Source organism: Physeter macrocephalus, chromosome 18 (genome assembly GCF_002837175.3).
Source record: "Physeter macrocephalus isolate SW-GA chromosome 18, ASM283717v5, whole genome shotgun sequence".
NCBI classification, from domain to species: domain Eukaryota; kingdom Metazoa; phylum Chordata; class Mammalia; order Artiodactyla; family Physeteridae; genus Physeter; species Physeter macrocephalus.
This window is the reverse complement of record NC_041231.1, coordinates 36,972,446-36,984,054: the sequence shown is the minus strand read 5'-3', so window position 1 is coordinate 36,984,054 and position 11,609 is coordinate 36,972,446. Positions and strand designations below refer to the sequence as shown.

General features: G+C 46.4%; 1 protein-coding gene across 4 annotated transcripts in view; it reads right to left on the bottom strand.

Annotated features, from left to right (window-relative positions):
• ARHGEF3 (Rho guanine nucleotide exchange factor 3) overlaps positions 1 to 11,609 on the bottom strand; it is a 314,234-nt gene that overhangs the window by 59,048 nt on the left and 243,577 nt on the right. For 2 of the 4 annotated variants that reach the window (XM_055079591.1, XM_007129649.4), the window contains exon 1: positions 7,134 to 7,327. The exons of the other annotated variants lie outside the window; for them this stretch is intronic. In XM_055079591.1, the coding sequence (XP_054935566.1) occupies positions 7,134 to 7,229 (96 nt within the window). In that variant the 5' untranslated portion in view covers positions 7,230 to 7,327. Of the gene's footprint in view, positions 1 to 7,133; positions 7,328 to 11,609 lie in introns of those variants that run through there. 4 annotated transcript variants of the gene reach the window in all.

Here is an 11,609-nt window from a genome sequence, read left to right as displayed (position 1 = left end):
TGAGCCATGGCCGCTGAGCCTGTACGTCCGGAGCCTGTGCTCTGCAACGGGAGAGGCCACAACAGTGAGAGGCCCGCGTACCGCAAAAAAAAAAAAAAAAAAGAAAGGATTTTCTCATGATCTACACTGAACAAGGATGGAATGTATAGACTTAGAAGGTTCTTGGAAGTGTTTAAGCCGAGATCAAATGGATCCAGCAGTGGACAAGAACTGGGCTTCATGTTCTCAGTATGCCTTTCCCACTCAGGTTCTCTAATGCAATGACCCTGGGTCATTTCCTGGAGGCTAGTTTTGTTTGTTTGTTTCATAAATCCCCGGAAAAAAGTCTGTTTTGCTACTCCTTTCCTCCTCATCTTAAGAGCCAGAAAAAGAAAAAAAAAAAAAAAAAAAAGTCTAGTGAACTTACTGTTAAGGTTTCTGGTTCAGCTCCAATTAATTTACTAATAATCAGCTGCCTTCTTGCAAAAGGACACAATGGCCCAAACACAGAAGGTCCAGGAACAAGTGTTTCTAGACTTAAAAAGACCCACTCCTTTTCCAGCCAAAGGTTTGGAAGCCTTTCTTGATTAATTTGTGCCATAGCCTCTTCTAAGCTAACAACCGGTGTCAAGTCATAAAAGATGAAAGGCGTTAGAAACCACTGGCCTTACTCCTGATTGTCCATGAGCCAACACAACGAGGATAAATGCCATACAATCACAGCAATTTCCTCATTTTGTGTGAGACCTGTACCCATTACCAGAGCTGACAAATTATGGAAGGCAACTGCGTGCACACATCACAAATGAAGGAGCCCTTCCAGATACGCACACCATTAGTCACAATTACATGTACATAGGGCTTTGCAAAATTAGGATATGATCAGTAATTTATTTTAATTCAGTTATGAAAATAGTGGCACCAGTCCAGGATTTTATAGGTAATCACAGAGTGTGTCTTGAGAAAATGACACAATTTGCGAATATCCAGATGGCAGCAGGGGCTTCCAGTTACTGGTTTATGTGGAAGGCTGGTGGTTAATGTAGATAAGCAAGATGACTAACCACAGAACTAACAGTGTCACCTCCACAGCGCTGAGCATGCGGAATTCTGCCAAAGACCAGCTGCGTGGTCTTGAGAAACACAAGACGGAAGTTACCAAAGCCCTCCCAAACAAAAGCTTGCAAACCTCACTGCTGTGGGTCACAGCCATTCTGTGAAGTGGCTGCCAGAGCACTGACTAATGGTGGGTCTCCCATCCAGACACTCAGGAAAAAACGGGCCTTTGACCAGGAGGCAATTTGCTCCAGCAGGCGGGTTCACCCTTCATGTGTTATGTGGTGAGGAGACCAGTGATTTAGGCATTTAGGCGCAACGTGATGTGGTTGGGAAAGTACAGACTTCACGGTTAGACTGGGGTGCGAATACTGGCTCCTCCATCTACCGGCTCAGCCATCCTGGAAAGGCCACTAGCCAGCTCTGAGCCTCAGTTTCTTCTACAATAAAAGGGCAGTTATACCAACCTCAAAGGATTACTATAAGGATGATTAGGGGACTTACAGTAAGGCCCCTGTTGCACTGATGTGCATAAACAGCATTCAGGGAACTAGGATGGTGATCATATGTCTTGAAATTGCTTTAGGAGTCTTTTTGAGATACAGAGGTCTTGATGATGATGATATTTATTGAGCACTTACTATGTGCTAATCACTGTGCATGAATCATCTCATTATGGGAGAGCCACCATCATGCCCATTTTACCACTGAGGAAACTGGGGCTTAGAGAAAAGCACAGTAGATTGTCCAAGGCTATATCACTAGCAGGTAGTGGAGATGGCACTGGGACCTGGGCAGTCTTATTCCAGAGTTGATGCCCTGAACAGCCTCAAATGTACACATGTCAACATATTTTTCTCTAATAAAGCTATTCCTAGTTCATGTGCATCCTGGAGGACCAAGAGCCCCAAGATACCGATCCAACTGAACAAGCCTCAGAACCATGGCCGATGACCATATTCAGATCCTATCAGCAAGTGATAGCCCTCTACCACCCATGTGGCTCCCCATCCAGCAACATCTGAAGCCACGTGATTCACGGAGTCTATTTAATCACCTGTTGAAACCCCAAGATTCTAACTTCAATAACTCCTCAGAACTATTTCCATGTAGTTGATTGTATATATGGTCAGTTCAACACTATATGATACAAATTCCAAGAAATGTATAATTTACCAGAAACCAGCTGACCCCTTTAGCTCTCCAGCTGGCATGTAACAAACACAGCTCCAGGTGCATATATTTCAAATACACGTGTGGACTGACTGGGGCATAAACTATGGCGGGGCATAGAGTTCACCTTGCCCTTTAGAACTGAAGCTTGAAAGGTACCTCCTCAGTTAATAAAGTGCTCACGATTACATATTTAAAAGAAAATATCTTAAAAGCATTTTACCTGTCTGTTGTTTTGCATACCCCCCCACCTTTTTCTTCACAGAGGTAAACATCTTTAGATGCCACAAGGTACAGTGGTATTAAACACTAGACTAAATCCAACAGGAAACCTGGCATTGGGTCTTGGCTCAGCTGCTGATTTTCTTAGTGGCCTTCTGCAAGTCACTTCCCCTCCGTATCCTTATTCATAAAGTGGGGAGAATGATACATGCTTTATGTTAACCTTACAACATTGTTGGGTTCTCAAGTGAGACACTAGATGTGGTACTTAGAAAAAGAATTCCATCATTTTTTAGGTCATTCCAAGTTTCTGCATAAGGCTACTGGCTGAGTCAAAGTTAGAACATATACAAAGACAAGTCAGAGACATACACAAGAGAGACAAAGGCAATGACTACAAATACCATGAACTAAATCTGGCCTAATCTTGACCAACATCTGAGATAGTGAATCTTAAAACCAAAAGTAAGCTGTCCATCAAATTGTCCAAAAATTCTTAGAAATAACAGAATCACCACTTTGTGTTTTCATTAAATGGACCCCAAACTCTTAAAACCGCCTCACGAGGCTTCAGCATCCTTAGCCAACATATACACTCATTTGAGCCTTCTTCTTTTTTTTTTTTTTAATAGATTTATTTATTTATTTTTGGCTGCATCGGGTGTTCGTTGCTATGCGCAGGCTTTCTCTAGTCGTGGTGAGCAGGGCCTACTCTTTGTTGTGGTGCCGGCTTCTCATTGAGGTGGCTTCTCTTGTTGCAGAGCACGGGCTCTAGGCGCATGGGCTTCAGTAGTTGTGGCACGCAGGCTCAGTAGCTGTGGCTCGGGGGCTCTAGAGCACAGGCTCAGTAGTTGTGGCGCACGGGTTTGGTTGCTCCGCGGCATGTGGGATCTTCCCGGATCAGGGCTCGAACCCCTGTCCCCTGCATTGGCAGGTGGATTCTTAACCACTGTGCCACCAGGGAAGCCTCTGAGCCTTCTTTTTATAAAAGCAAACTTCACCATAGTGACTTTTAACTTGGAATCAGTGTAATTCATTGGCACTAACAGCTTTTCTTTGAGTGACTTGATCAGGTGTTCAGAGCACATAATATTCCTAGAAGAAGCAGTTCCTCCTGGCATGAGAAGTAAGCACCCAATAAATATAAAAACAGATCAGTTGAGCAAAGCTGCATCAATGAATCAGAAGAAACAAGCTTAATGATGTCCACATGATACTATGTTTCTCTGTGAAAGTCTAGTGCTATGGACTAAGATGAACTAAGCTCCTTAGATTTTGTAGTTAATGATTAGAGCTAGAAGGATCTAGCTGGTTATGGTATTAAAATTAAACATCTGCAACCCAACTCATATACCTGTGTCATAAGAAATACTAGATTAAGGAGCCGTATTGTATTAATGTCATAATCCATGTAGAATAATTTTAATATTTAAAATAGATAATTTAAGGAAAATAAAAAATTAAAATATATCATTTTTTTCTATCACTGAAAACTATCATGGAGATTTAAAAATTTACAAATCAGGGGCTTCCCTGGTGGCGCAGTAGTTGGGAGTCCGCCTGCCGATGCAGGGGATGAGGAGGGTTCGTGCCCCGGTCCGGGAAGATCCCACATGCGGCGGAACAGCTGGGCCCATAAGCCATGGCCGCTGAGCCTGCGCATCCGGAGCCTGTGCTCCGCAACGGGAGAGGCCACAGCAGTGAGAGGCCCGCGTACCGAAAAAAAAAAAAAACATTTACAAATCATTTAAATCCCAAGTAGAAATTTTGTTATGATGTGCTTTCAAAAGAATGTTTGTTGTTGCACATTTTGCTCAAGTGTATGGCATCAAATGCACATCAGTGACACCCGCCCCTTCCCCACAAGTCTTGCCCTGCACGCTTGCTGCAGGGACAGGAGCAAATGCTAGAAGGCACTTGCCCATGCAGTGCTGTGCCCACTGTCCTCCTCATAGCAAATTCTAAAGGAACAGCCATTATGAGTTAAAGGGCACAGGTGCTTTGCTTCAACTACCTTTGAAGGTCAAAAGGGACTTTGGATAGGCCAATCCTTCTTTTTAGCATAACCACATTCTTCCTGCAAGGAAAATGATCTTAAAAAATTACTCTCATAGGAATTCACCGTCGATGCCTAGCTTATAAACAAGTATATAATCATTGGCCTTTTTTCAAAAGGCCAACTAGTGTATGCTGTTTTTTAAACACTTACAAATGCTGACGACACCTGCTGGTAGAAAATATTATTTTAGTTAACTGCTGATGGAGAAGTGAGGCCTACAAGGGCTGGCTGTCTTTTGAACTGGTAACGAAACAGAAAACGAGCCCCCAAATCACTTAAGTATTTTTTCCAACTTTGCCTATCGCCAATATCAGGAAGCAATATGCCAGATTAATGAAGCTAGGAGATGTACTGGACTGGACCCCTCTGACTCGAGGAGTATAGAGCAAAAGAGATATTCTTACTCTGATTTAAACACTAGGCAAAAAAATCCTGAATAGTGATACCTGAAAAATATTTACCAACTACTTTGGAAACTGTTCCTCTCCCACCCTTACTCTCACACCAGAACCTCCCCATGAAAGGAAAATAAGTCACATTTTATAATCTGGATTCAGCTACCATGAAGAAAATTGATATCTGACATCTGGTGATACATTTTTCTTACCACATTTGTGATATACAGATATACCTATATTCTAAGAACAAGAATAAGAAAAGATTAAGCAGATGGGCTGTACACCTAAGCCTTTAGCCAAACTACACAAAAATACAGGACTAAGTGACAGCAGGAAGGGACTAGTTAGAGTCCAGAGCTATTCTCACTATTCTTTTCTTTGACCCAATTTAATTTATTCATTAAACTAGGTTATGCTTCGTTTCCTTCCAAAAGGAGTCTGAGGGGACACTAGCTTCACTGCTCCCACATTCATTAAATTATGAAGTTCCCACTGAAAAATCATATATCCATTCCAAGCCTGAACAACCTGAATTCTAAGCAGGTACTGTCCTGTCAAAACTTAAATAAGAGTCCAAACACCACTAAGGCCGTCACACTTCCACAGCTGCTGGGAACAAAAACCCCTTGTGAAAATACACAACTGAATTGAGGTGTGGGATGGGGATGGAGGTGAGAAGTTAGTTTGCACTCAACTTACAGAAAGCTGATCACAACCTGAGACTGCCTGGAGTCCTGTCAGCTTGGAGCAGCTCTGTTAGAGGCAATGAATCTTTGATGCTGTCCTCCCGAATATACATAATTCAGTGAACCAAGAGCACACAGCTGAGCAGACCCAAGGGTGGCAGGTGGGTGGACCCCCAAGAGCACTGTGACAAGGCCGGATGCACACTTGCCTCCAGACTTGCTTGGTCGTGGTGGGGGAGAGTGGAGATCTCCCAGATACACACCAGCGGAAATGATTATCTGGGTCCTGTGGGTTCCACTACAGCTTAGCCACAGCAAAGATGCAGTCTAATGAAAGCAATCGTACTCCCCAAGATTCTCAACGAAAGAGAGGGACGCTTTCTCCTCCACCTGAACCCAACCTTTAAAGCCAGTGAGCTCTTTGCCAGAGGTATAACACACAGGAGGAAAAGGCAGACTAAACACAAGCCAGGAGGACTCCCTCACATTACCCTCAAGGCACAGGAAAGTTACCAGAAAGAGAAATGTTTTCAATGTTCCAAGAGGGCTTCCCACTGCCCGGAGGAGTTTAATTCATTTTGAGAATCCATGTGGGAGACACTCAGATTACTCATTTAGCTCCCAGACACCCAACTGAATGACACCCACTGGCCACAGGTGACAAGCAGAGGTGCTGTGACCCGTCTTTGCTGCCAAACAGCTGCAAGCCCAAGCCTGACAGATGAGATGTCCTGAGAGGTCCACAAGAATGTCCCCTTGACTGGTCAACCCCTGCAAGAGGAAACCTGTGCTTAAAGGGTAACTTTTCCCTGGACTTCTGTGGTGGCGCAGTGGTTAAGAATTCGCCTGCCAATGCAGGGGATAGGGATTCGAGCCCTGGTCCGGAAAGATCCCACATGCTTCGGAGCAGCTAAGCCTGTGCACCACAACTACTGAGCCTGCGCTCTGGAGTCCGCAATCCACAACTACCGAACCCGCGTGCCACAACTACTGAGGCCCGTGCACCTAGAGCCTGAGCTCCCCAACAAGAGAAGCCACTGCAATGAGAAGCCTGCGCACCGCAAGGAAGAGTAGCCCCTGCTCGCTGCAACTAGAGAAAGCCCGTGTGCAGCAACGAAGACCCAACACAGCCAAAAATAAAATAAATCAATTTATTATTTTTTTAAAAAGGGTAGCTTTTCCCTGACGACCAAGTCCACTGATGCAGTAAGTCCCTCTTCGGAGTGGATCAACAGTCTGAGAGCCCTGCAGGATGCAAAAGAGAGGCAGGGGCAAAGAGGCTGCTGCCCTCAAGCTGGGAGGAAGAGAGATGGGGACAGAGGAGGTGGTGCTCTCTTGATCCATAGAGGGGGTGGAAGGGAGGCAGAGAGACAGAGACAGAGTTAGAGATGGAGACAGGGAGACAGAGAGACAGAAAGAGTGTATGAGAGATGGAGAGAGAGGAAGAGGAATGCATAGAGTGAGAGATGGAAACAGAGAGACAGTGACACAGGGAGGGAGCAGAGAGAGTAAGAGGTGGAGAGAATGACGGACCCGGAAAGGTCCAGGTGGAGGCCCTACCTCGGAGTCCTTGGCTGGACTGCTGGCCGGGGGTACTTCCAAGCTGCAGTTCGCTCTCTTGACCGTGAGGTAGAAGGGGTAATCCTTGGCTACCATGGCAGCTGCCGGGCCTGCCCGTTGGGATGTCACCGCTGACCCGATGCGACCACAAAACTCCCAGGCGAAAGGGGGTCCCAGCTCCACGGTGCCGGGCGGCTGCAGCGGCTACACGGAGACTGACAGCCGGCTTCTAGCCTAGCTCGACCTGACTGACGCTCCGGCTAAAAGGGGGCGGAGCCTAGACCGAGCCCGCCCGCCCGCCCGCCCCGCCCGTCTAGGCTGGGGGAGTGGGCGGGGCCCTGCAGGGAGCTCCAGGGAGCGTCCAGGGAGCGTCCAGGGAGCTCCCAGGTGCCGCCTCGCTGAAGCCCCCTCCCGAGCCGCGGCGGTATACGGCGGCTGGACCCTTCCTCCCGCGGGCCCTCGGCTCGGGGCCACCCAGCGCAGTGGCAGCTCCAGTTGGAATCCGCGGCACACTTGGGGTGGAAGAGGCGGCGGGTAGAACGGAGCTTGGGGCGAAGCCGGGCGGAGGCAAGCGGCCTTGGGGGAAAGTAAGCGTTTTAAAAACCAACATGAAGAAGCAGTATTCTGTCTTGCCTTATTCCTAGCCAGTCTCTCCCCATACATTTTTTTTTTTTTTAATGAACATCACTGGAGTATAATCTACAAACACTATAAGGCGCCCATTTTAATTGTACAGTTAACTGAGTGTTAACAAATCTAAACACTCGTGTAACCTCCACAATCGGGACACAAAACATTTCCACCACTTCCAAAAAGTTTCCTAGAGCCCTGTCTTCTGCGCCCATTTTTAAGTGTGAAGAGGCTGGTAAGAGGCTGCCTGCCACTCAGAAGAGGAATCTGACAGCGGGTGTCAAGATAAAGCTGTGCAGTGATGAGCCGGCACTACCATGCCTTACTGGAGAAACACATTGCAAATGCCCAATAGGCAATTATAAGATCATTCCCTGCAGCCCTGTCTGGGACAGTAAAAAACAAACCCAAATTGGTAACTGTAATATCCACCAATGGGGAGTGCTTAGGTAAACTCTTATCACTATGGAACACCACTCAGCTGCAGTCAAAAAGAAGATGGGTCTGTGGGTGTGCCATGGAAAGATCTCAAATGTATTAGGTTCAGTTAAAAAATAATTGCAGAATAAGCACAGTATAATACCATTTGTGTTAAAAAAAAAAAACAACCCACACATCTACAAATGGATACCATACGGCTTCCCTGGTGGTCCAGTGGTTAAGAATCCGCCTGCCAATGCAGGAGACATGGGTTCGAGTCCTGGTCCAGGAAGATCCCACATGCCACAGAGCAACTAAGCCCGTGTGCCACAACTACTGAGCCTGCACTCTAGAGCCCGCGAGCCACAACTACTGAGCCCGCGTGCCACAACTACGGAAGCCTGTGCGCCTGGGGCCCATGCTCCGCAACAAGAGAAGCCACCGCAATGAGAAGCTTGCGCACCACAACGAAGAGTAGCCCCCGCTCGCCACAACTACAGAAAAGTCTGCGTGCAGCAACGAAAACCCAATGTAGCCATAAATAAATAAATGAATTTATTTTTTTAAAAAAGAATATCATATATTTTCCCATTTGTGTTTAAAAAAACCCACATCTACAAATTTCTCTATATTTTCTATAGAGAAATATAGGCAAATACCATTGAAAACCATCTGGAAGGGTCCACAGCAAGTTTTTACAGGGCTGAAAGGAGGCAATCAGTTCCAAGGGAATTAAAAGTAGTGGACAAAGGAGACTTCACATTATAGCTAATATGTTCTTAAATATTTTACATGAAAAACATATCCATGTGTTGGGAAATTAGAAATTAATTTTTAAAATATTAAAATGAGCATTATCTCAAAAGTTATTTTGTAGACTGCAGTGTTGAATTTTTTTCCCCCTCCTGTCAAAGTCACGGCCACAGCAGGTGGGGGTCTAGGGAGATGATGTCTTTCCTTTTGACTTCTCAGGTGTGCAGGAGGTAGTGGGAATGGAAATATCTAGTCTCTGTTTCAGTGTTCTCTGCTCCAGCCGAGGCCAGAATCCAGCAGTTCCTACTTTCCAGGCAGGAAACCTCATGATATACAGCCCTTGCATCCCTGCCTCGGGGATGAAAACCCACATGCTGGCACTAAATTCGCTGGCTTTCCTGCCCAGCTAGTGTGGACAAACTGCCTTCAGAAGCAGAGAATCTGGTCCAGTTCTGCCAGCCTCACTCTTGCCAACCATGTAAAGGAAGCTCCTGAATGAGTGAGTTCCAACTGACACTGAAGAGAGCACCTGAATTTTTTCCCTCAAATATACACACTAAAGCAGTGGGAAGGAAGTAGTTGAAAAAGAGGTTTGGGGTGGGAAAGAGTGGCTCAGGACCACTGATTTTTTTCCTACCTGTATTCCTGAACACAACTTTGTCCTTTTAGCCTGAACTGTGCTGATGGAGAGCTTGCACAGATGCTCACTGCAAGTCTGGCCAAGCTTGCGGTGGGGAGTGAGGGGAATCCCACCTCCAAGGGCAACCAACCAAAGCAGCCCCTGATTAACTTTGCCACCAAAGGCCTCACACAGGGCTCCTCTGGCTGCTGAGGATTTGAGCTGAAGCATCTGGAGCTTGCTCCTCATTCCCTGCCTCCGCCTGCTCCTCTGGCCCCCACAGGCCCACCACCTCAACTAGGCGGCTCTGGCCAGTAACAGTCCCTTCATGGACGGACTTTGATCCCTGTTGGAGCTCACTCGGCCTTGACCTCCAGTTGGGAAGTGTACATCCAGCACTTGGTGAAGAAGAGAGTGACCTTGGCAAACTATGCCAGCCCTGGGACTAGGCTATTCACTGCAGGATTCTCCGGACCAAGCAAGAAGTCTGGCATATGTAAGTCCAGTGTAGTAATAAATAAAACCTCCGGAAGAGAGGGAACTTTAACCTCAAGTACAAATATCGTAGAGCAAAGAAGAGTCATATCGGTTGATGAAAAGGCTGCCATATCCACTTGCTCTTAAACATTTTTTTGCCCCTCTTCAAAAGACGGAACCATAAAAATCAGTCAATATACATGGCACAATATATGTGCAGCAAACTTATGTCTTTCCCAGTATGTATGCTAGGCAGAGAGAGAGGAAGAGGAAAAGGAAGAAGAAGAGAGAGAGAGAGAGAGATTGCTAATGGGCAGTAACAATTTAAATTGTGCCGGGGAAAAAAGTAAAAAGCACAAGCCCCAAATGAGTGCAAAAGGGAAGATGGGAATCTGGAGTTCCTTTGGGTGGTTTGATGCTTCCAAGTCTCTCATAGCTTGAATGTCTCACCACGGTGAATAAGATTCTGATGTTTAAAGACATATATTTTTCATACAATAAGGCCTGTAAACTGAAACCTGCAATTTTGGGTATATACAAGCCATGTATGTGGTCCTTGAGACATTTAAAGGATTTTCAGGGGTATTTTTGACTCCATGCAATTTCCACTTTCAGAACCTCCCTTGTGTGTGATGCACTACTCCAACATTAGCAGATCTGGGCAATCTGCATAGGATTCCAACCAGGGGTGTCCATGGTCAAAGACTTGGTCAGAAAGCAGGCTGCTCTACAGGAGGGCTCCCAAGCACAGCCCTGAAGCTGGTGTCACAGTGGAGAGAAGTCAGTCCAACTCTGCAATGCTGCGGAGCTGAGCAGCCCCAGGAGCCCAGCATTCCCCATCCTGCCTGTGTGTGTGTTTATGGGCTTAAGAACAACACTGCCCTAACAGTCAGCTTCACTCAAAGCAATGGCACAAAGTGCCTTTCAGAACTCGCCTTCGGCACAACTCGTTATGATCCTATAAAACGCTTCAGAGCCGGGCAGTGTTTCTCGCTAGCCAGAAGCCTGGAGACTGGAATAAAGAAGCCTGTTCTGCATTTCCAGGAATGGTGCCAAGAGCAGAGCCTGTGTTCTCGCCTGGGCTGAGCAGGGCTCATTTGTGCTGCTGATGGAGTGGTGGGCTTCCACCCACAAGCCTGGCTCGGGTTGTTAGCTCCCGTTAGACAGACAGCCAGGCATGACTGGGAGACCATCAAATCCCACTGCCATGGCTGTGAGCAGAACAGGCCCAGCATGAGGCTAAAACTTCAGAACTCAAAGCGGTTGTGACAGTCGTCTCAGCCAACCGGACAATGCTTTGTTCTGACAGCAATATACTTAATATCTCCACCCATTCCTGAATCTCTCTGCCAGAAAGGTGTGTGAGGCGCACCTGCTCGAGAAATATGGGTGAGTTTAAAATATGGCCTTTCACCTGTAACCTCTGCTGTGAGGTATGTATTTGCAGAAGGAGTGCAAGTGACAGTAGTTGATGCCCTAAAGCCTAGCCTTCAAACACAATGCACCTCCATCTGCTTCCCTGGCATCTGGAGCTATCTTGTCTACCCCTGCTAATCTGACACGGTCGTGTAGGTACA